The sequence below is a fragment of the Micromys minutus genome (genome assembly GCF_963924665.1).
Source record: "Micromys minutus genome assembly, chromosome: 23".
Classification (NCBI taxonomy): Eukaryota; Metazoa; Chordata; class Mammalia; order Rodentia; family Muridae; genus Micromys; species Micromys minutus.
Window position 1 is genome coordinate 22874169 of NC_137958.1, and position 26461 is coordinate 22900629.

The window sequence follows — 26461 nt, forward strand, 5'->3', positions numbered from 1 at the left end:
ACTTAATGGAAATTTCCATTATTTATATATCTTGTTCTTAAAAATAATGCTCTTAGAAGTATCCATGTACAAGTTTTTGTTTATACATGTATATATTTATTGTGTAAACTATGAACAGTTTATTTCTTAGAATTTCCTTTCCAGGGACATACTATATGTCAGTGAAATTTATTTTTAACATAATATTTTAATTTCTTTAAAGTTATTTTCTAATAACAGTAGGTAATGAACTGTTGGTTATGGTTCTTCTAAACAAAGAATTTATAAAATTTGAATTTTATATGTTGTTAAATTGGCTACTTCTAAGGCTTTTACCAACAATAATGTATGTAATTACTATATTCTGATATCTCAATTCAGTGTTACTGTTAATATATAACTATATATATATAATAGCCCCTGATTATTAAGCACTTGCTTTTGTTTAGATCATGTGACAGTTTTAGTACTGTTAGTTAATTGTGGAGGTGAAAAGTAAAAACTATATCTCAAATATTTGTATATCAAGATCAAGAAGTCATTTTAATTTGCAAATTTGAAATTTTCCTTTTTGCAGAGTTTTTTAAAAATGTTTTTAATCTTAAAACTTTGCAGACCTTTTCAAGTTTTTTTTTATAGGAATACCACTTTGAAAACCCCAACAAATCACAGAATTGAAAGTACAGATATACCACATAATCCAATTTATTTTGGCTTTATTGTGGACTGGTGGTATCCAGTAGCACTTTGTGTTAATATTTATTTATTTGTAGTCTTCTGACTTTACCAGAAAAATTGCACATTTCCAGATTAACTTGTAAATTACTTGCATAAAGTAGTGTGAGGTTTTATATTAATCAAAAAGTCATATTTGATATACCTGTAAATTCCACTATATACTTAGTAACCTGTTTGTTTACTTTATTGCTCTAACATTTTCTCTTAAAATAAACATTTCTTATTTTGTAAAACAGAGACAATAGTTAAATTTAGTAAATGTCTTATTTGGAGAGTGTTGTAATCTCAATTCTATATTTTTCTAATTTTTTAATTTTAGTGAGGTGCTTTTCTTAAATTGTTTGTAAATATGTGCTAAGTTTACCAATCCCCCTTTTAAAATAGAAATTAACTGCAAGATGCTCTATGAGAGGACCAGTGCTAAGTTCTGTTGTAAGCTATAACCATTCTGATATCATAATTTTCAGAGCAGAATAACTAGTTTGGAACGTTTATTGTACTTGCATGTATACTATACTTCTATTTTAACTGTTGCTTTTTGATGCCATACATAAGACTGAAATGACTGTATGTTCAGTTACATTTTATATAATCTAGAATTGTTTTGGTCACATTCTTATTCATAAATTTAAATACTTTAACTGTTTGGAAAGTTTAATCTCTATTCATTAGCAGTTGAATTTTATACATTTATTTATGTAGTTGTCAATGTTTATGTAGTCTTATATCTTTTTATTAAAATTATATTTATTTGTTTTAAAGAAATTTTGATTTGGAACTTTAAGAACATTTGATTGATTTAGGTATTCCCAATTTTTAAATTGTTGGTTCCACAAACACTTCTCTTCCCAACAGTCTACTTAAAAATAGCATCTTCTATATCTTATTTGCTTTATATTTTTAACACAGTGTCTCACTATGTATTCCTCACTAACTGCATAAGCCAGACTGGACTCAGACTCACAGAGCTCTGCCTGCCTCCACCTAGGGGGTGCTAGGGTTAAAGGCATGCTCCACTGTGCTGGCTTGCTTTTTTGTTTGTTTTGTTGTTTGGTTGGTTTTGGTTTTTTGAAGAGAGGATTCTTCTCCATAGCCCATGTTGGCCTTAAATTTGCTAAATAGACTAGGCTTTCTTCAAACTCACAGTCCCTTTGCTTCAGCCCTTTGTATACTGTGACTAGATATGACGTATCACATCCAACTTACAAATTGCATTTTAATGCAGCCTTCTAAAAGTTGAAGAAAAGCTGTATATAATACATTTTAAGATCACAACCTATGAAATGATGGAACTGACAGCGTAGAAAAGCATTGCTGTAATTTTTAGCTAAATTGCAGTATACGCTCTCATGCAACTGCCATTCCCAGGGGAATCTGCCTCTTGGTGCATAACCAAGTCCTCCTGCCTCTTTCCTGATACCAGTCTCAGCTGTTCCTTCCATCCCATTTCCAGTTTTTGTGATACCTGATAACCCTCGGAAATAGTTTCTTTCAGAGACATCCACTGGCCACACTAGCTAGGGACAAGTTAGGTGACTTTTACTATCCTTCCTGTCCTTACTCTGGCCTCTCTAGAGTTGTTCCTCATACTAATGCAGCCTGCCAGAAGAAGCTTCTCTTCACAGCTCCCCCTCATTCCCTAATAACTATGTTTCTGTATGGACCCTCCTAATTCTTCCCTGCCATCCCCTCTAGCCTTTCCTTTTAAGTATAACTTCATTGCTTTGTAACATTTGCCAACCTATAGAAACACTCTCCACCAAGGATTCCACTGCCAGTACATTTGCATAGGATTAAGAGTGAGCATTAGCAACCAAAGAACAGAACACTTTCTCAATGAAGGTGAGAAAAGATCTACCAAGAACACTTCAACCATCATAACCCCAGATGCATAGATTCTAGCACATGAACACTGAAGATAATACGCCCCCTCTAGATGCCAACAACCTTACTGTGAGAGGCCCTACAAAAACAAATTAGTTGAAGCTCAAGATAAAGATCTAAAGATAACAATTATGAATTGTTCAAGTACCTTAAAGAGGACGTGAATAAATGTCTTAATGAAGACGAATAAAACACAGTTGAATGAAGTACTAAAAATACTTCAAGACATTTAACAAAGAAGTAGAAACACTAAAGAAAACCCAAACTGAAATAAAACTGAAAATTAAAAATGCAGGATGTCAAAACAAAACAAAACAAAAATCCTCAAAGTTAAGCCTCACCAACAGGTTAAAAGATAAACAAGAGAGAATTTTAGGTCTTAAAGACAAGGTGGACACAGCTTAGTCAAAGATGTAAAATATAGAAAACCTAGACACAAAACATCTAAGAAATCTGGGATGTTATGATAAGACCAAACCAACAAATAATAGAAATAGAGAAGGATGAAGAAGAAACCCAAATCAAAGGAACAGACAATGATTTTAACAAAATTACAGAATAAAATTGCCCGAGTCCAAAATGACCATCAGTCTGGACAGTAGTGGTACATGCCATTAGACATAGGATCCAGAAGACAGAGGCAGGGGGATCTTTTGAGTGCAAGGCCAAGCTGGTCTACCAAGTGAATTCTAGGACAGCCAAGGCTACACAGAGAAACTCTGTCTATAAATAATAAATAAATAAATAAATAAATAAATGCCATTTAAGGAAGAAGAAACATACAGAACACCAAATAAATAGGATCAGAAAAGAAATTCCCCACAATACATAATAGTCAATAAAATGTTAGAAACCAAATTTAAGAAGCCATCAAAAGATCATCCACCATGGTCAAGTTGACTTTATCTCAGAGATGCAGGAATTATTCAACATATAAGAATCAGTAAATGTAATCGACCATATAAACAAGCTGAAAGGCAAAACACACATGATCATCTTGTTAGGTGCAGAAAAGCCTTTGACAACATTCCAACACCCCTTTTTGATAAAAATTTTGAACAGACTAAGGATACAAAGGACTTCAACATAATGAGGGCAATTTAGAGCAAGCCAGCAGCCAGCAACAACTTAAGCAACAAGAAACTTGGAGCATGTCAACTGAAATTATGATGTTCACTCTCTCCATACCTATTCAGTATAGTATCGAAAGCCTTAGCTAGTGCAGGAACACAGCTGAAGAAAATCAAGGGGGTACAAATAGAAAGTGAAAAAGTCAAAGTATCTCTATTTGTAATTGATAGGCTTTAATACATAAAGGCTCCTAAAAACTTCACCAGGAAACTTCTACAACTGACAAACACTGTCAACAAAATAGCAAGATACAAACAAAGTAGCTTTCATACACACTCACATACACGCACACACTTGTGCACATATACACGTGCACACACTTGTGACAAACATTGAGAAAGAATTAAGGGAAATATTACCATTAGCAATAGCAACAACACCAGTCTCTCTAATTTCAGGTTGTACTACGGAGCTATATAGTAACACAACAGCATGCTATTGTCATAAAAACAGACATGTTGACCAATGGAATTGAAGATCAAGATGGGAGTCTACATAACCTCTAGACACTTGATTTTTGATAAGCCAAAAGTACACACTGGAGAAACTCTAGATGGAGGAAGAGCACCAGCATGAGACTATATGTTCTGAATCTAATAGAGAAAGTGGAGTATAGACTTGAACTTGTTGGCACAGGAAAGGCCTTCTTGAATAGGTCACTGATAGCACATAGGCACTAAAATGAAAAATCAGTAAATGGGACCTTATGAAGCAGAAAAGCTTTTATATGTCAAAGGATACCATCGTGAAAAAAGTAACAACCTACAGGATATGAGATCATTACCAATTTTATATATACACACATACACACACACACACACACACACACACACACACACACATGGCATGTGGTTAGTATTTAGCATATATGAAGAATTAGAAAACTTGAACATCAAGAAAACAGATTTTATTCAATGTAAAAATTGGTTATAGAACTAAGCAAAGTCCTCAAAAGACAAAACACAAATGACTGAGAGACAGTAAATAAATATTCAACATACTTAGTCATCATGGAGAAGCAAATTAAAACTACTTTGTGATTTCATCTTATATTAATCAGAATTGCTGAGATCAATACAACAAACAAGAGTATCAGCTAGAGAAGGCTTAGAGGATGGGAAACAGTCATTGTTGGTGAGAAGGCAAACTTACATAGCCATGATGGAAATCAATGTGATACTATCTCAGAAAGATGGGAAGTGATTTACCTCAAGATCAAATTACCACTTCTTGGAATATACCCAATGGACTCTATCCTCTTTTACAGAGATATTTATTAATCTATGTTCATTGCTTCACTATTTGTAATAACTCAAAATTGGAAATCGCCTATATATCCATCAACTGATAGATAGGTAATAAAAAATGAGGTATGTTTACACAATGGAATGTTATACAGCTGTTAGGAAAAATGAAACTATGATATTCTCAGGTAAAGAGGTGGATCTACAAAATAATCATGCTGATTGAGCTAACATCGACACAAAAGACAAATATTGTATGTTTGATCTGGTATGTGGATGTTTTAAGCTTCCCACGTGTGTGCAATCATCTGGATAATCACAAACCATGTACCTAGTAAGGGATCTAGGGAAGGAAAGGGAAGAGACAATATAGTCTTATGGAGAGAAGGGGGTCACTATGATCATAGGATTAAATACAGAGGTAGATGGGAGATCAGAGTAAAGAGGGATGTGGGGATAACTAACACTAATGGTTATTTGAAAAAAATAAACACTTAGAAACCTACCACAGTAGAAGCTTCCTAAAGTAATATATCAAAGGCATCTAAATGAAGTCACCATATAATGGGGGAGACAATGTCCTCAACTAGACATCTTAATGCCAACAAGGAAACCTCAAGTGCCAGAAATTGATTACATCCTGTTGAGTCACTGACAAAATCTAGCTAAACCCTGCAAATATCACGGGATATTGCCAAGGTTACTAGTTGCTCTTCACAACTATGTTAAGACCCTACTGCTGAAGACAACACCTATTTATGCAATCAAACACAGAGAAGTCCAGCAGTGTCTAACTGGAAGTTTTACCCCTGCTAATGTTCATAGTGTTGGAAGGTGATCCCTAATGCAATATAGTTATATCTTTAGACCCTTGTTCACTCATTAGAGAAGCTTCTTTTCTTCAGTAGCTGGGAGTTAACAGAGAGAGCCACAATTGGACAATATGCCGAGAGTGAGAGACTTTGGAATAACAAGTTCAAAATGAGATGTGTTCTTCAACCCCCTCCTCTCAAGGTGTAGGGATCTATTCAGAAGAGGAAACAGAATGATATTACAAGCCAACGGTGATGGATGACTTTAATGGAATGTCTTTCACACACAGCCGATATACATATGAACTCACAAAGACTGTGGGAAATTTTTTTTCATTATTTATAGGAGGAGAGCAGGTATACCAATGATTTTAATATTATGTGAGAAAGTCCCAAATACAGGGTATTTCCTTGTGTTCCCCCATCCCCTCTTCGTGGGGCTATCAGTGGAAATTCAAAACCAACACGAAAACCAACTAATTGATTTTCCTTCATTGGTCAGACCCATAGGATAGAAGAAAAATAAATGCTTGGTTGTGGTAGTCTCTGAATACCTCTTTTTCCATCCATAAAATGAAAACATTGTTAAAACTTGTTTATGGATAACATGGAATCCAGTGGATTCTTGTTTGGTCTGTATGCTTCTGGTCACTTTTACTCAGTTTAATTATGATTAAAACACTTAATATCTTCAAGTAAATATATTTTTAAGTCAATTTTTCCCCCATGACTCTTATAGTGAAGTGAAAATAGTAACCATAACATGAGAATAATAGCTGGTGGACACAGGAGGTTTCATCACTTTATATGATAGATTGATTAAGCTTCTGGCATAAGGCCAGTTATGTTATAGGTTTGCTTTAATGGTATCTCTTGAAAATTGTTATTATGTTCATAACTTTTTGGTTCTACAAATAATAACAGCAAATCTTTTTCAGTATAGAAATAATGTAAGAATGGCTTAAATGTTAATAATTGACACTGTTTTGAGAGCAAGCATTCTATTTTTATTTTCATCTTAATGTTGGGACATTTTATAGCTGTAGGTTGATATAGTAGATTCTCTCAGATGTTTCTAATTTAAATGTTTGTTAAACTGTTATAATCTGAGGCAAGATAGATGTGGCACCACTCTAAAGCTTTCTTTGGTTTTTCATGAAATATTATGGTATGTGCTTCTTGTGTGCTTTAATAAAGGCTCTAGTTGTTTGGAATGATATCAGACAGTGTCCTATGGGGGGGTTGGGTATTTGCTCATAAAAGAAGGAAATGTCTTTTGTTTCAAGTAAGGTTAAGAAATTTGGCCTTGGAATTTTCTGGTAGAAGTATACTAGAACTTTTTAAACAATTTGGTGAAAATTTAAAATCTTTCCAAAGTGGTTGTTAAACACTATATGGACTGAGCGTGTTGATTTGAAAGACTGCAAAGAAGGTGGCTATGTGGCAAGGTTTGGAGGGAGGAACGGGATGGGGAAAATAATGTAACTGCATTATAATCGCAAAAACTGAAAAGATTGCTTTAAAAAAGGTTCATTTGGGAAAAAATGTTAAAGATTTGGAAGCTATAGCAAATAAAATCTGTTTCATAAACCAGACACTATCATCCTGAGTGAGGTAACTCAGTCACAAAAGAACATACATTGTATGCACTCACTGATAAGCAGATACTATCCCCAGAAAGCTCTGAATACCCAGGAAACAATTCAGAGACATTATGTAGCTCAAAAAGAAGAAAGGCCAAAATAGGGATGCCTCAGTCCTTCTTAGATGGGAGAACAAAACACGGGAGGAAATGCAAGGTCAAATAGAGGAATAGAGATTGAAGAAAATATCATTCAGAGGCTGCCTCACCTGGGGATCCATCACACATGCAGTCACCAAACCCAAGCACTACTGCTGATGCCAAGAAGTGCTTACTGGCAGGAACCAGACAGATATGCCTCCTCAGGGACTATGTCAGAGTCATACAGAAACAGCTGAGCAGGCTTGTAGCTAACCATAGGACTGAACATTGGGGACCCCAATGAAGGTGCTAAAGAAAGGACCTGTAGAGCTGAAAAGGGTTGCAACCTCATGGGAAGAACAATATTATCAACCAACCAAACTCCTGTGAACTAAAACACCAACCTTTGTGCACACACTGAGAGAAGCATTGATCTAGTTGCATCTGTAGCTAAAGACAGCAGTGTCTGGCATCAATGTGAGAAGAGGCTTTTGTTTCAGGGAGGGCATGTTTTCCCAACGTAGGGGAATGCCAAGACAGTGGGGTGGAGAGGGTGATTAGGAGGGAGTGCACCTTTGTAAAGGCAGGTGGAGGGGGAGAAGGGGTGGGAGTGGAGCAGGGGAAAGAAATAACATCTCAAGTGTAAGCACAGAGTATCTAATTTAAAAAAAATGAGAACAACAACAAAAATTTTCCATAGAGTAAGAGTTTAGTCAGTGTTGTTAATGAATGTGTTGATACTGGAATACTGTTTCCAATATTCAGGGGAAAAAATAAGCATATAAGCGGTAACGTGTTGAGGCAGAAATAGCATACTGCTCTTTTCAAACATTTGTTTATAATTTGAAGAAATGTTAAATCAAAAAAATGTATATTTATTTTAAGGTTAAAATTTTTGAACCAGATTGTTCACACATTTTTTCGTAATCAATTTTACAAATCCTGAGATTAAAAGCAGGCAAATTAATTTAGGCTCTTGCTCATTTTAGAGACTGAAAGTTGCTTGTTTTTGGAAAGAGTGAAGATAAAAGTAAAAGGGAACACTTGCCCCAACCTCCACAGTACACAGGCCACACTCAACCAGGTTAGCTTTCTTGCTAGAGGAGGGCTTACATTTATCTTAATTGGGTTTGTTTTACTTACCAGATAAAAGTGTTTGTTTCTTCAAGATTATATGTGCTTTCTTATTTGGACTATTCAGTGTAGAATTATAAACTTAATGGTATGTTTTTAAAGTGCCGATTTGCTGTTGTTTTCAATAAAGTTTTTAAAAAGAGATTTCCTAAGGTCTCAAGTGAAAGCTCATCTCAATTATGCTGGTGATGTCTTCTGTCACTGAGCTGCATGGGAACATGGAATTGACGCACTGGGAGGGCTGTATCAGCTAATAATCTTTCCTGATACAGTGTGTGCGTTGTGAAATACTTTCAGTTTTGTTTTAAATAAAGAGGATACAGGTGTCTTACACTAAGCTTTAAAATCAAGATCCTATGAGTTCGAGACCTCCCTGGTCTACAAAGCAAGTTCAGGATATTGCAGAGCTGTTATATAGAGAAACCCTGTGTTGAAACACCACCACCAACAACAACAAAAGTTTCCTTTCTTTAATCCTGTTTTTATTTCTTAGAACTCACAGTGGTAAGAGTTCAATTATTATTTCTAACATCATAAGTGATATATAATAATGTTTGAAGATGTGCAAACTGAAGAGTCCGAGAAACTGTATGAATTTTCTAGTTAGAAATGAGTTTATTTTTTAAACTGTCCAATTTGGTAGCCATGGTTGAAAGTTACTCAAATATCTTAGACATTAAACTTCAAATAGCAATTTATTATAAAACATCTTCAGAGAGTCATCACTATGGAAGGGAAGGGCTCAGACAAATGCCTAGATCCAAATAAAGAAGCATGTATTTAGAAAGTAAAAGCTAATGCTTTGATAATATGATTAAGCAACTTTCCTGGGTAAGATTAGTCTTTCCAGACAACCAAAGTATAAAGACATTTATCATATTCCATTTAAAAATACTAAGTAAATGTAATCATATGCATATAAGCAACACTAAATACTCAATAAGTTGTATTTATATTATGCATATGTATTTGTGTAACCATGATAAAAGAAAAGGAAGCTCTCAGTTTAAGGAATGGGGGCATAGACAGAGTTGGAGGGAGAAAGGAAAGCAAAGAAGTAAAGTAATTATATTCCAATTGAACTTTTAAAATGAACAAACATTTAAAAATATTAAGCACACAAGGAGGCTCATATGTACCTGCTACTCAGAGTTGTGCTTGTAATTATTAATAGTGACATAAGATACACCAAATGAGATGTCTTTAATTATCCAAATAAAAAAGATGAGGCTAGATCAGTACCTTGCTCAGCCATCACTGGAGAAGCGACCTTCTGCAGCTGATAGGAACAGATACAGAGAGCCACAGCCAGACATTATTCAGAGAGTGAGAGGACATTGGAACACTCAGCCCTAAATGGAATGTATCATCAATCTCACCACTCAAGGCTCAGGGAACCTCGTAGAAAAGAAGGTAGAGTATAAGCCGGAGGGGATGGAGGACAGTAAGAAGCAAGTTCCATTAAAACAGCATGATCAAAGCACATAGGAGCCCACAGATACTGCAGCGGCATCACAGGGCCTGCATGGGTCTGCACCAGGCCCTTTGTGTATATTTTATGGCTTCCAGTATAGTGTTTATGGAATTTCTAAGTATGTGAATGAATGGGTTCTGTTTCCTGTTCCTTCTGTTGAATTCCTTTCCTTCCATTTGTTTGTTTAGTCCTATTCCAATATGTTAGTTTTTGTTCTATTGCCTTTATTTTACTATTACCCCTTAGAAGCCTGTTTATTTTCTAATGAGAGACAGAAAGGGGTGGATCTTGACAAGAGGGGAGTTGGACAGGAACTGAGAGTAGAGAGAGGGGAAACCCTAATCAGAATTTATAAAAAAATTTTTTCAATTAAAAAGAAAACATAAGGGGACATGGATTGATGAAAATAAGCAAATAAAGAAAATAAAACCACCACAAAAAGGAGAATGGAAAATACTTGAGTTTTCCCAGGTTGGTGACTGATGACAGCAAATGAATGACAGAACTCTGTAGGTAGAGGTCAGGTAGGAAATCTGCAGTGCATGAGGAATGTTAATTGATTTGATTTGCTCTTAGGGTCAACCACCAACTGTCTCAAGATTTAAAATATAACTTTATGGAGAGGAATAAAAGATTTGTTTTAATGTATTTTCCATATTTCAAAGTAGAAAGGGCTTTAGGATCCAACTAGTCACACATAAATAAGTGTCTAGCTTGAACAGGATATATTTTAAAGTGCTTCTTAAAAGGAAGATTATAGTGAGTAGGTTCATATTTTCCTGCTATTTAAGATGCAACAGCGATGATTCAACAAACAGTGTTAGAAAATAAGTACATACAATGAAATAAATATTTTAAAAAAACTCTAAGGGATGTCAACTTTGTAAAGCTAATGTGCAGATTCCAACAACAACACTACCCGGTGTCCAGGAAGTGCATGGAAAGCGTCCTGTGTACTAGTGAAAAGCCTTAGACAATAAGATATTTTTAGTGAACATTCCTTTTCATTTCATGTGAATAGCTACAATTCAGAATGACTGGATTGGGGTTACAGTGTGACTGAATGACAACATTGCCAATGTTGATACTCAGAAGTAACAACAGTAAACTTAAAATGGGACTAGATTTAGGATCTTTCAGTACCTTGATCAGTGTCCATTACCTTACCAGTACACTGTTTTGCCATTTGCTGTTCAGAATTTACTATTCTTGTGTTTTGAATTTTCTAGACGAGTTTTATTTATCCTATGTTACAATTTATCTTCTGAAGGTCAAGTAACCTGGTTTGGCTATGAAAGTCCTCGTAGCTTCTGGGACTACATCAGAGTGGCTTGCCGGAAAGTCTCACAAAACTGTATCTGTAGTATTGAAAATATGGAAAATGTCAGTTCCTCCAGAGCTAAGGTAAGACTTGATGATATGAAGTATGTCCAATCTAATTAGAAACTATTTTATCTGAACAGAACATATTTGAACTCTGTATTGGAAAAACATGTTGTTGTTGTTGATGATGATGATGATGATGATGATGACATCATGTAGAGGGGTTTTTTTGTCTTTTATTTTTATTTCATTGTATGTACTTATTTTCCAATACTGTTTGTTGAATCATCACTGGTACATCTTAAATAGCAGAAAGATAAGCCTACTCACTACAGTGTTCTTTTAGGAAGCACTGTAAACTGTAACCTGTTCTAGCTGGGTATGATAGTTCCCACTCATAAAGGAAGGAAATGTCTTTTGTTTCAAGTATGACTAAGAAATTTGGCCTTGGAATTTTCTGGTAGAACTATGCTAGAACTTTTTTAACAATTTGGTGAAAATTTAAAATCTTTCCAAAGTGGTTGTTAAACACTATATGGACTGAGCGTGTTGATTTGAAAGGCAAGCAAGAAAGGTGGCTATGTGGCAAGGTTTGGAGGGAGGAACGGGATGGGGAAAATAATGTAACTGCATTAAAACTGCTTTAAAAAATTTCATTTCGGAAAAAATGTTATAAAGATTTGGAAGCTGTCGCAAATAAAATCTGTTCTATAAACCAGAGACTATCATCCTGAGTGAGGTAACTCAGTCACAAAAGAACATACATTGTATGCACTCACTGATAAGCAGATACTAGCCCCAGAAAGCTCTGAATACCCAAGAAACAATTCACAGACCTTATGAAGCTCAAAAAGAAGGAAGGCCAAAATAGGGATGCCTCAGTCCTTCTTAGACGGGAGAACAAAACACTCAAGGGAGGAAATATAGAGGAGCAGGGATTGAAGAAAGGATCATTCAGAGGCCACCTCACCGGGGGATCCATCACATATGCGGCCACCAAATTCAAACACTGTAGTTGATGCCAAGAAGTGCTTACTGGCAGAAACCAGATAGAGATGCCTCCTCAGGGACTCTATCAGGGCCATATGGATACAGATGCATTCAGATGTACAGAAATGCACATTTATGCATGCACATTGAGAGTCTTCTCTCATCATTCTTCCCCATATTGCCAGAACTGAAGGCTGGCTGGGTGACAAGCTAGAGAATCTCTGACCTGACTAACCCTACCCCACACTCCCCTCTGCTCCATGCTAGTATTACTGGCTTGTGCAGTCACACTGGGTTTTATGTGGCTTAGACTCATGCTTGAAGAACAAGTGCTTTTACACTTTGAGCCATCAAACTTTCCCCATTTACTGAGTTAGCTCTAGGTACACTAAATATTAATAGATATAATCTATTTAAATGTTCTCTTAGGGTTTTCCAATTTTTTTTGAAATTGTTAAAAAATAAAATAAAAAACTTAAAATGTCTGAGATGTAGACATAAGGTATCTTAGCCTTAATTTAGGAAGTGTTTTTCATTGTATTGGGCTATCAGAAGTAGAAAAATAAAGATTTACAGTTTAAAGATCAAGTTATGACTTTATTATTTTAGAATTGAAACAACACCTTAGTTGTCTTTGTATCAGCTTTGTTTCTATGCTTTCCTTATAATTTAGGAATGATATTTCAATTTCTTTACACTCAAAAATTAGTTGTAGTTTTTGATGAAACAAATCTTTGTTACTTGCTTGAGATTGCAATCTGATAGCTCTTACTGCTTTTTTACACCCTGCTCATTTTTATTATAAATAGATTTTCCCATATAATGCGTTCTGATTACAGTTTTTCTCATCCCTAGTCCTCCCAGGTCTTCATTTCATCCCCTCCCATCGGGATCCACACCCTTTCTATCTGCACTAGAAAACAAACAGGCATCTAAGGAAATTTAATAAAATAAGATAAAACAAAATGAGCAATTTGGAAGAGGACAAAACAAACATAAGAAAAGGCACAAGAAACACATGGAAATGCAGAGACATAGCATTTGCACACAGAAATGCCTTAAAAACTCAGAAATGGAAGCCACAATGTACATGCAAACGTCCTGGGCTTCTCGTGTTGCTATGAGAAAGTGTATGTTAGAATCAGTCATTTTCACAAAGAAGGTCTATGAAGATAACCAAAATCTTTCCAATACATCAGTTTTCCAGAGTTACTTTCCTCCAAGTCTCACGATAATAATTCTAGTTGAAAAACCGTGTGGGATTAAATCAGAGTCGGCTAAATGCACTTATGTGAGTGAAAAGAAGTCTCCCTAAGTCTCAGTTTTTCATTTGGTAGGGGAAATAATAAGGCATTCCCAAGGTCCTTCTTTCAGTTTGTATAGGTATGTATTCAGTAGTCTCCTAAATGCCAAATATCAGTGTTAGACAACTTTTGAAATAGGACATTACTTCTTCATATTCTTTGTAGTTTTAGCTTGACGCCAAAATGAATAGCTTTGAAAATGTAATAAATATCAAAGGCCTTTAACTGGTAATTTTACAAAAACAGGATTTGCCCCATCTGGTGGTAAATTAAGACTCAGAAATGTAAATCTTATGAGAAATTAGGTTTCCCCAGTGCCTAGAAGGTTGAGAACCAGAATCTGAAAATGCTTGTAGCCTTTGCAAGCTAAAAGTGGACACTGCCAGTAACCATGATGGGTGGGGTACATCAGTTGCCAATCTACAAGAACATTACTTCACTATCTGCTGCCATGAACTTGGATGTAGATTTCCCCCCAGTGGCCCACATTTTGTGTGACCTAAACAGAAAGATCCTGGTGTTACACACCCAGACTTCTGAATAGTAAAGGTGCTGCTGAGTCAGGGCATTCTTAAGCCTCTAAATTTGCAATATACTGCATAGCAATAGAAAATAATACAACTTTCCATAATAAAATCTATCTCCCCTGCCTAATTGTATATAGGCAGAGCTTATTGCCTTTCTTTCTCCATCACAACAGGATGTTGTGTGTAATGGCTGCACACAGAGTGATGTTTAGTATAAATAAGTCTCTCACAACAGCTGAATGAAAATATTCACAAATTTTCAATATTTATTGTATAGATGAAGTCATTCTTAGAAGCCAGTGATTTTGTACTTGAAGTGCTTCCTGAATCTGGGCTAGCTCTTTTTGTACTGAATGATGACATCCCCAAATTCCAGTAAATAAAAACAAATTTTAAGGCAGAAATATATACTGATAGTGTAAGCATACAGAATCGTGGAGAAGGGAAGCAAGTTTGTGTTAGAGTTTATAGGTCACTACAGAGGATTACTGGATAGATCGTTTATATTGGACTTGACTTAGTTACATGTGCATGGTGGCAGGACTGAGGACCAGGAGAGCTCCACCTCTCATTTCTTCCTGTTGACCATTCTTATTTGAGAAATTGGTTAAGAGAAGTCGCGTGGATGAATGGATCTATAAAAGGTTAGCTTGGTTAACAAAGTATTTGAAAACCTAAAAATGGAAATCTAACTTTCTAGTTTTCAAATATAAAATAGGAGACATGAGTATAAGAAGTATTGCAAATGAAGGCTGGAAGAGTAAATGTGGAAGTGGCTTGTCCTCAATGCAGAAAACAACCGAGAAGACACAAACCTGTACTTCAATACAAATTGCTCTTAAGAACGTGCCTTATCCTAAGGACATCGTCAAGAAAAGAAAACGGCAGCCAACAGAATGGGAAAAGATCTTTACCAACTCCACATCAGATAGAGGCCTAATATCCAACGTATACAAAGAACTCAAAAAGCTAGACACCAGACAATCAAACAACCCTATTAAAAAGTGGGGTACAGAGCTAAACAAAACATTCTCAATTGAGGATTATCGAATGGCTGAGAAACATCTAAGGAAGTGCTCGACATCCTTAGCCATCAGGGAAATGCAAATCAAAACAACCCTGAGATTCCACCTCACACCAGTCAGATTGGCCAAGATCCAAAACTCAGATGACAGCAGATGCTGGCGAGGTTGTGGAGAAAGAGGAACACTTCTCCACTGTTGGTGTGGTTGTAAACTGATACAACCACTCTGGAAATCAGTCTGGCGATTCCTCAGAAAATTGGAGATAGTACTACCTGAAGATCCAGCTATTCCACTTCTGGGCATATACCCCAGAGACACTTTAATACACAACAAAGATATATGCACCACAATGTTCATAGCAGCTCTATTTATAATAGCCAGAAGCTGGAAAGAACCCAGATGTCCTTCAGTAGATGAATGGATACAAAAATTGTGGTACATTTACACAATGGAGTACTACTCAGCTATCAGAAACAATGACTTAACCAAATTCTTAAGAAAATGGCTGCATCTAGAAAATATCATCCTGATTGAGATAACCCAGTCACAAAAGAACAGACATAATATGCAGTCACTGATAGTGGGATGCTAACCCCAGAGGCTCGGACTGCCCCAGAAACATCTCACAGACTGTGTGAAGTTCAAGAAAAAAAGAAAACAAAACAAACAAACAAACAAACAAAACAAAAAATACCATCATGCTCAATCCTTACACACCAAGAAAACGTTGACTAATTCCGGGTTACATCCTGTTTTACATGTACTTTTTGCTCATTGTAACTAGTAAGACCTTAATGCAGAGTATCAAACCTTAAAAAAAAAGAAAAAAAAAAAAAAAAGCCAAGCACTGACACAATTGTATTTGTATACATTTATGCAAAAATGTTTAAAATTTTTTTCTTTTATCTTTGTTTTTAAAATAAAGTTTAAAAAAAAAAAAAAAGAATGTGCCTTATCTAAAGAGAGAGCTTTATGACAACAGGGCCATCATGCAGCCGTGAAATTGGAAATCACTGGAAGAGACAAAGAATCAAACTATAGGCAGGATGATGGAGCCTTGAAGGGAAAGAGCCTTTCCTTCATACCCCAAGAGGTGCTACAGTAGGACAGATGACCACCATGAGCATTACAGACCCCTTCTTGAGGGTAGTGTTCTGATACTTAAAGGATTTGGGGGTGAGCAAGCTTCATACCATATTATCTAGCCTGGCCTGACCTACATACCAATGGACTTGTACTAGGTAGAACAGTAGTCCTACCTTGCAGCTACAAGGGAAAGGAGCTGTAAAGCCACAGAACAACATACTTATCAGCTCTTATGTCAGAAGTGAGAAGGGGATGGGTGGAGGGGGATATGAGAGCAAGGTATGAATTCTGGGGAAGGGACAACACTTAGTCTGTGAGTTAGGATTAAGCAGCAGATAGAACAACAGACCAAATGTTTTCATTTTATTCTGTAGAAATAACAGGTTAAAGTTCTCGAAAAACTAAGTAGAGTGTTCTGTAAACACTCCAGACTTTTCATTTGAGGCCAGAAAGTTTTCATACTGAGGATAAAGACAGTTCAGAAAAATCAACAAAAATAAAAAAGCCCTAAAAGTGGTGCTCCTCTACATGTGTCCAAGAAAAAAAAAAAAAAAAAAAAAAAAAAAAAAACAACTGTGGAGAGAGGAAGCATCCTAGTGCTGTGAGTTATTGTTAGCAGTATCCGTTATTCAATCAAATCAAGCATATCAAGAAAGAACATCAAGCTAGGTGTGGTGGTACATGCTTGTAATCTCAACACTCAGGAAGCTGAAGAAAGAGGGTCCCAAGTTCAAGGCCAGTTTGGGGTACATGGAAAAACTGTCTCAATTCTCATAGTCCCCAAAAAGAAAAGAAAAACTGACTGATAGCAAGAAAAGCTACAAAAAAGATGTGATGATAAATACAACAAACTCTTAAGTAAATACAGTGGGTTAAAAATAGAGGCAAAGATGAGTATTATGAACATTTTAAAAAGCTAACTATAAAATAGAATGTTCATCAAATACAAATAGGACTTAGACAAACATTAAACACGTATGAATTACATAAACATTAACTGTTTGCTGAGCCATAATTGATCTCAGTGACCTCCAAAAGATCTTGTAACGTCCACTGTAGAAGTAAGCTGGACTCAATTGCAAAACAGCTAGATCCTTTTATGGATGACGTTTTGAAGGACCTCTAAGTATCTCTTAAATGAAAGGGGAAATCAAAATCAAAACTGAAGTATATTTGAAAAATGACAATGAAATATATAAAAAGGTTGCTTTAATGAAACACTTATGTAAGTTTTTGTGTATGTTTGAATAACAATAAGTGATAAAAATTAGTCATCAAATAATTCATTTAATAAGCCACTACATAAGTAGTAACTGTAAGTAGAAGGAAAGAAAGAATAAAGACCAACACTTCAATTACAGTGAAGGAAATTTATTCTAGAATTGCATACTAAAAGCTGTGGGTAATTTTTGATTATTGGTGTAATCAATAGATTTCAATACATCTCTTCAAGATGTAAAACAGATTATAAAATATGATGAATGCAGACAACACATATATAATCTATATACCCCAGGTTCTCAACCTGTAGGTGGAGATACCTATGGGGTGGATATACTGCCTATCTGATATCTACATTATGATTCATGACTGTAGCAAAATTACAGATAAAAAGTAGCCGTGAGATCATTGTATAGATGGGAGTCACCATAACATGAGAAACTGTATTAAAGGGTTGAAGCACTGGGAAGGTGGAGAACCACCACCGTAGACAGTAAATATCCTGTGAAAGTATTATTAATAACTTCACACTGATAAATATGCAACAGTAATAGAAGTGGGAAAATTATTTGAAAAATAATAACTTACCCAACATGAAACAAATAACATCTGCATATCCTAATAATTAAGCTGAATTGTAACTAAAACATATTCCTACTAGTAGATCCATTTTTAATTTGGTGGATTTGTAGAAAATTTAAAGACTGTTTTGTAGTCTGTAGGTAACAGTGTTTTGTCAGATATATTGAGCCATACATCCTTACTGTGTAACATCTTTTTTTCTCTTTTAAGTGATGATATCCCATTCTTTGGACAAGAAAGAATATATAGATCAGTCTGCTTGATGATGAAAGTTTTTTATACTAATGGAATATTGCTTTGTTTCATCATATAGTAAAGTAGTAATAATTTTGTACCCCTGACTCATAAAATTTTTATGAGATATATTTTGATATACATAAAAGTATTTGAATAGTCTGGAGCATAATAATTATGTTCTTAAAAATGATTAACATTCACAATAGTTTTACGTCTTGATTCACCATTGCCAAGTAATAAAGTATAAATTCTTTAACACTGCTTCAGGTTTTCTATATTGTGGTGGGCAACAATCTTCATAAGTCTTATTTGTTTCTCTATTCTAGTAAAAGTTCTTTTATTGAAAGAAAAAAAATTAGCACAATTTGTTTTCACAACAGAGAGTTCCCCAGACATTCAAGGGCAGGAAACTAACTGCAGCCCAACTCTGTGTGGATTGGAATTAATAAACCCGGAAACAGGACTTTCCCCACATCTCTTATCTAACCACAGCACATTTCTCTGGAAAATGCCTTCCTTTGCTTCTATACTTGTGACAGTGTAGCCTTTTGATTTTGGAAGCCACTACTAGTTACAAACCACTTATAGTTGATGTGTCAAACTAAATTTGTAGTGAAATTCTGGGACTGCGGGCAGCTAGCAGCTTGCCTTACAGCTCCACCTCCTGTGGGTCCCTCTAATCTTACTCAAAAGGAACCAGCCAATGGACTGAGTGCAGAGCAAGCTGCAAGTCAAGATAGTGGGTGAGAAGACTGGCCTGCAACTCCATCCCCATCGTTCATTTTCTTCCTGGCAGCAGCCTGGTTGTTTTTTATCACTACCTAGAATCATTGTATCTGTGGACATTTTCTTGCTTTTGTCCAAGCCCAATGGTTGAGCTTTATTCCCACTGCCATTCCAATATTTTGGCTTCCTGTGTCATTCAGTTGCATAAATTTTGCTGGTGAATTGGGAAGAATTAGGTAGAAATGAAAGTAAATGTACATTAATTTTACATTATTTGCACAGATATTATTCCTTACATTCTTTCAGTCTATATAGGCTATAAAAGGGCCGGGGAGGTAGCCTGGTGACGTAAAGTGCTTTCTTTACAGGCTTGATGACCTGAATTCAAATCTCCAGCACCCACATAAACATTCTGGTGTGATGGCTCTGGTCTGTAACTCCAGGTCAGAGGTATGGGAAACTAGAAAAGAGACAGGTGGGTCCCGGGTACTTGCTGTCTTGTCCATGTAGCCAAAATAACCAAATGAGCTCCAGGTTGGATGAGAGACCTTGTCTCAAAAGTAAATAAATTAAAGAAAGAAAGAAAGAAAAGGTCAGGGAAGAGTGATAAAGCACAATGGACAGAGACCTGGAATTGACTTCTGACCTCCACATGTTCACAAGGAAGTGACCTTCCCTCACACACCCTCTATAGGGAAGATTTTGGAATATTAAGAAGGGCTAGCTAATGTCTACTACTAAAAGGTGTTGGTACTTTCTAGTATTTTTTAGTGATTCACAAGTCTTGTGATTCTGCTGAAATATGCTGGCATCTGAGTTGAGGAGTTTATTGTTTGTTTGTTTTGCAGGGAAGGGTAAATCAGAGCCTGGATTATGCTAAGCAAATGCTGAATCACTGAGCTATATTCTCAGTTCCTGGCCTCTTGTTTTCTATTTTGAATCTTGGGTAGCATGTTTTAAATTTGGGGGAAGAAGCTCTAAAATTCACTGACTCATGAATTGGGTTTATGATTGATCATACATGGTAATTTACTGTCAGTATAAAAACTCCCTCTTGGAGTATGAGTAGAATATTTTCCAAACAAGTATTGTTGAAGTGAGTACTAAAAGATTCTGTTTTATGTGTTTTATTTTAACTAGCATGTTGCCTTTGGATAGTAGAGTAGAATTTTATATACAAGTACTATGTGATTAAAAATAAAACTCTAACTTGGGTTAAGGGACATAGCTGTAATTTGATATGTTATATATCTGATGAAAGACAAAAATATGTATTTAATTAATCAACATGTTCTGTTTTATCTTCTTAGATGTTTTTCCTGGTTATTCTCTATTTTAAATTATTTATTCCTTATTGCTATTACACAGATATTTGACAGTATATAGAAAATGTTTTTTAAGTTTCTTATTTGATCCTTTCTTGTTCCTCTTAGGGTAGAGCCTGGATCAGAGTAGCACTCATGGAAAAACATTTGTCTGAATACATCTCTACAGCTTTGAGAGACTTCAAAACAACCAGGTTTAAAGTCCTTTCAATTTTCTAATATTTATGATTTGAAAATAAAGAGGTAGTCTGAAGTTTTCAACTTTCAGATCATCTGTTTTTCTTATTACTCAGATAAATCTACTATCTACTGAGAAGAGTGTAATTTGTCACCTGACTATACATTTGACTTACTGATTGGTGTAAAGGTACACATGCTACCACCTGGAATGTCTTTTCACTGAATCATTCTGAGTTTCAATTGGTCAGTGCTTTGAGCTTTGTTCTTCCATTCTCTTTCTTTTGACAAATTTGAAGGAAGTTCTAAGTATGAAATTCTTAAATATACTGGTCTATACCCCCAATATGGTGCTTATTTCTCTGCTTGAGAAGACTATAAATAGATCATTTGTTTCTTTCATTCATGTAGAGGATTAATAATGGCTTTGTTGACTTTTCAGTGAACTTTGTAGATACTACTTTTCTAAGGTTACATAGATTTAAGGGATGACCTACTATTTGCTCTATAAAACTGAAGACTTTAATTGCTTTTTAATTGGTGGCAAAAAGTTTCCTGCTACACAACAGTCGTTAAGTATTTAGTTCTTGCCTGGCAACCTACATTTGTTGCTGTTGACACTACTTTTCTCTATGTCAGAAGTACTTGTAAACGGAAGCATGTATAAGCTCATTATCTTAGACATGTGCTATATAGTGTCACTAGCACAAGATACTATATAAGATAAAATTAGTTAGGTCCATATAAAATCTCAATTTACTTGTTTAGCTGCTGTATCACATTCAGGTACTTCGTTCATGACAAGTTGTAGAACATTTCCCTTCTCACAGAAAGGCTGTTTTAGTGCTTTTAAAAGACTTTTCTTATTTTACCTCATTCTTATTTTTGAAAAGGATGGTAAAATGGCAGCTGTAAATCAGTTTGATAAAGAAGGTTAGAAATAAAGAAAGGACTTATGAATCTGGAGCCCCAATTTCCATGTCCAGAAGGATCTAATACTCTAGATTTTAATAAAACCTTGACATGAGTTATGACATTCTTTTTGACAGCTAATGAGTACAGATATTTACTGAGAATTTTTCAACCCTGTAGATAATAAATAAAACAGTAAACTTTTAAATTGACAGATACCAAAAATTATTATGATAATAAATTTGACCAGAAAATACATTTAACTACAAAAGCATTTTAATAAGATAAATATATTGTGTATTTATTGAGATTTTAGCAACTTGATACTCTTGGCATATATCTAAATATGGATAGTGAGGTGATAAACTCTTAAATCGTTAAAATAAACCTGACAAAATGAAATTTTATCATCACAGGGAGACAAACTTAATTATAAAAAGAAATAATGAGGGTACAAATGCTTTGTAAATAAAACTACAGGATACTATCAGAATCTAGTATGCAAAACCAAAACAATCTAAATTAAAACTAAGCTTAGATAATAATTATCTCATATAATTATTTCATCTTTTCTAAGTAAACACAGAAATGTCTCTCAAGTTATTAGTTCCTTGTTTTAGGAAACTGGGTAAAATAGACATAATTTTTGAATAGATTGTTTTTGGAACAATAGTTTAAAAATAAAAGAGAAACATTTTAGGTTTGCCTGACATCTAGTCCTACACTGATGACAAAGGAAATGATTTAATTCTAAACAGAAAAGTTTCTTAAATAAAAAGTCTTGTAATACTATACGTATTCTATTCAAAACACAAATGTGGCTTAGTGCATATTATATGCATGTATACATAAACATATCTGCCCTAACAGGTGCTTAAATGTGAATACAGTGGCTTCATATTTCACAAGGAAAGTGAGCACAAAACTATTCCAGAATTTTAAGATTGTGACTAACAAATGTGAAAACCCAGAATGTTTTTAACTACTTAATGTTGTTATTTTTACTGAAATAAATTCAAATAACTTTTTAATTATAATTAATTTGAATGTAAATCTCTGGCTAAACAAACATACTTGGAAGAGCAAATTTGTAAAATATAAGAACAGTCCTGGAGAGAACAGTTGTACATTACCTTTTCTGAATGCTTCCAGATGTAAGTGCTTAAAGAAGCAGAAATTCTTTAAAAATCTTGAGAGTATCTGAATCAAGTGGGTTTCTTCTCCTGTCTGACTTCACAAAGAGAAATATTTTTTTAAAAATAGTAACAGCGTGTTTACCCCAGTTCAAGGGGAGGAGCTAAAACTGGCAACTTTGAAGCACTAATCTGAGAGTTTCCAAGCCTGGAGGAAGGGTGGAGGAAGGGTGGGGAGCAAGTACAAATTCTTGGAGTACATGATTCCCTTCAAAGTATTAAAGAATTTCATGTGAACTTCTTGCAGAAATGGAAAGTGTCTTGAGGAGAAACTGAAAAAAAAAAAAAAGGAATAAAAACTTAGAATGTTTTGTGATTCAGGAATTTGGGTGTTACCTGGAGACAGCCAGAATTGGGAAGTAATAGAGTACAATCTAAGGTTTGGTTTTTTGTTTTGTTTTGTTTTTTTAAGGTGGAATATTACCTTGATAGATTCCTGGGGAAAACCTCAAATGAAAATGAATTAAAACTGAATTGGTTTGTTCAAAGTAATTTCTGTCCATCTACATACTAAGAATTAACAGGAAACATTAAGTCAAATTTTATACATGTGGCATTTGAAATAATATTGAAAATATTTTGGCAAATATTTTAAGTAATAAATATTGGCAACAATAGATTAGGAAAATAGAAAGATAAAATTAGATTTATGAAAATCTAAATTTAGCTACTTCAGTATTTAATTTAAAATGATAAATTATATCATAAAGCAATGTCACTATACAATAGTTATATAAGATATACAATATTTTTTATAAATATAGAAGGGAGTAAAGTATAAAATAAAGCTTTTTAATTTTCTGAGCTATCACTAAAGGTGGAGCTCTCAATTTTAGAAGGGCTTTAGCCTGCCAGTTGATTTGAACTACTTCCCCTGCACAAGGCTGTGAACATCCTGCTATGTGTACAATAAATAAGATTGCCTTCCTTTTTTAAAAAAGTAGCTAGAATAGCAATAAGTTGCTACATCTTTTAAGAACCAAGAGTTTTAGAGTCTATAAATATGCTAAATATATACATTAAAATTATCCTTTGATATCTACAAATTTTCATTCTGTGATTTATGTTACTCATTGACTAGCAACATCCAGAGGTAATTCATGCATTTTATATAACTTGTTACAGGCTGTTGCTTTAATCAGTTGTTACTGTGTATCGCTTCATGTGACTTAATTTATGTTAAACCTTATCATAGTATGAATATATAGGGGAAACAGAGCATAGCCCTTGTGAAGCTGTTCTGGGAACTCAGCTGTTTGCAAGTGGGTCCTGACCTTGATGGAGGTCACCTGGCCCCCTCTCTGGGCTGGAAAAGACCCAATCCCAGAGAGTATCATGCTATCTGTCCTCCAGGAGCTCCAGGTGAACCCTCCATGGACAGCCAGTAGGGTGTGTGGCAAGCTCCTCATAGGCTCTGGCGGAAGAGCACTTGCAAGTCTGTTCTGAGGTCTCAGCCATCTGCAGGCAGGTCCTCACCTGCAGGTGGTCACCCTGCCCTCTCACTGGTCCAGAAAGGACTCAATCCCCGAGTGCACCATACTGTCTGCCCAGGAGATCACCAGGTGTTCCCATCCTGGACAGCCATTGAAGGTATGTGGCAGGCTTAGGGTTTACCCTGGGCTCAGGTGAGAGAGCGCTTGACTTCTCTGGGGGCTCAGCTATCTGTGGGCGGGTCCTGAGTCTTGATACCTAGTTGCTTTTTAATAGGGTAAAATTTTATTGAAATCATATAGATATGAAAAATAGGTTTTTATGAATTCTGAAAACATGAAGTGATATAACATTATATTCTAGTATTCTTTTTGGTTAACAACTTTATTTAAATTGTAATGTATAGGATCCTGTTCGGAACTGTGTATGCTTTGTACAATAAACTAACTCTCTGTAATCGTTCCTTTCTATCTTTCTTCAAAAATCCTAAATTTCACTGTTCTCTTTATTGTCTTTTCTTTTTTCTCTATTTATGTTTTTCTTTTTCTAAAATTTTATTCTTTTTCTTGGCTTTAAATGTTGTCTATATTATGCCGAAACCATATTTAAATCTCCAGATAAATAGTTCAAGTATGTGTTCCCCCTTTCCATAACACTGTTTGCCCTTATCAGATGACTTCACTGTGTACTCTTAAACAACTTGGGAGCATAAAATTCATACTCAGTTTCTCTTTTATTCCCTGTGCATGAGAAGGTCTTGTTGGTTCTATCTTCGATTTATTTAAAATCTCTCTATATCTATCCTCTGAGACTCGTAGAGTAATTCAGACCTCCTTTATTTCCTCACTACATTAGTTTGTCCCCACCAGGATCCTTGGCCTACCTTGGAAGTTGGAGATCTCATCAGTTTTCCATAAAATGTGTGAATGGCGCCTGAGCCAGTTGGTTCCAGTTACATTTCTCAAACCCTTTCCTGGCTTTGCTGCTGTCTGGCTGTGGGCCTGTAGTGAGTCATTTCACTTCTCTGGAGGATAACATACAGTAGCAAATTAAAGAAAGCAACCTGAATAAAATCATTATAATTACGCCTTATGCTCAATACATATCATTTACTAATTTTGTAAATGTCTCAGAGCCTACAAAACGGTCTGTGGTTAGACTCATGTAGATCAAAGGTTCAGGTTACACACGAGTCTACTAGTTCTTAATGACTCCAGAATTCGCTCTCATCTCTCTCTCAAGAAAATATTTACCACTCTCCATAATTGTCTTTTTCTTTTTTTGTTGGTTTTTGGTTTTTTTTTTTTTTTTTTTTTGCCTATCAATTTACTGAGATGTTATGTTCAAGAGAGAATAAACTGTCTAGTTTTCTTTCTTTCTTTTTTGCCATTGTAAATGTAGTATGCAACATAGTTCTTGTCACATAACAGGAAGGACTTGGTAAAATAATCAATGAATCTTACATTCTTAATATCTTTGGAGATTTATGTTGTATTCTTGTTTCATATACATTTTAACTCTAAGCATCATATGATGGTTATTTATAATGCTATCTTTGTCTACCACATGGGAAAATTTTCTCTCATTTGCTCCTTATAATTTTTATGTACAGATTACACTGGAAACAGAAAAGAAAGATGTCCATAATAGCATTTCTTATATTGTTATATTTATATTTTTATAAAACTTATAAGCTTCCTCATATTTTAACAATGCACTGTCAGAGTGAAAGTTAGGATCTTCACACGGGGGTAATTTGAAGCATGATATTGTTCTGCACTATTTTAGTCCCACCCACAGGGTATTTGTTGTTATCAACTTGAAAGGCCTTAAAAGAAGCTTTCAGAATGAACAATCAGATGGCATTACAAGAGATCTAATTTATATATGATGGACATAAATTATAAGGATGCTACTCACTGCTACTCATTAGCACATTTTTAGCCAAAATATAAATAATTGATAGGAATGCACCTAATAAAAATACAGATCACAGGAATATAAAAAGTTGCTTACATGTAAAATATTGAACAGTACGGAATGATATACTCTTTTATTTGTGTAGAATTTTATGTATTTTTACTTCAGTACTTTAAATATTTATCTTCTTAGAATTCAGTGTACCGTTTTTGTTAGTGCTCTCCAAAATATTTTCTTTAGAACAAAAAATACTGTTAACAAAGGAGTGTGTGTGTGTGTGTGTGTGTATGCTTACTTTATGCTCGGTTTTTCTACTGAGCAACATTTGCCAGCTTTTCTATTCCAATTCTTCTATGAGACAGT

General features: G+C 35.0%; 2 protein-coding genes across 9 annotated transcripts in view; one reads left to right on the top strand and one right to left on the bottom strand.

The window, feature by feature from the left end:
- LOC308435447 (ATP-dependent translocase ABCB1) overlaps window positions 1-22786 on the bottom strand; it is a 145462-nt gene extending 122676 nt beyond the window's left edge. For both annotated transcript variants that reach the window (XM_080936084.1, XM_080936082.1), the window contains exon 1: window positions 22688-22786. The gene's annotated coding sequence lies outside the window, so the exon portion shown is untranslated. The remainder of the gene's footprint in view (window positions 1-22687) is intronic.
- Window positions 1-26461, top strand: part of RUNDC3B (RUN domain containing 3B) — a gene marked incomplete at both ends in the record, with an annotated part of 109302 nt that overhangs the window by 29486 nt on the left and 53355 nt on the right. For 4 of the 7 annotated variants that reach the window (XM_080936089.1, XM_080936090.1, XM_080936093.1 and 1 more), the window contains 2 exons: window positions 11390-11523; window positions 20574-20659. In XM_080936089.1, the coding sequence (XP_080792215.1) occupies window positions 11390-11523; window positions 20574-20659 (220 nt within the window). Of the gene's footprint in view, window positions 1-11353; window positions 11524-20573; window positions 20660-26461 lie in introns of all 7 variants that reach the window. The other 3 variants (XM_080936094.1, XM_080936088.1, XM_080936092.1) reach the window with 1 other exon arrangement.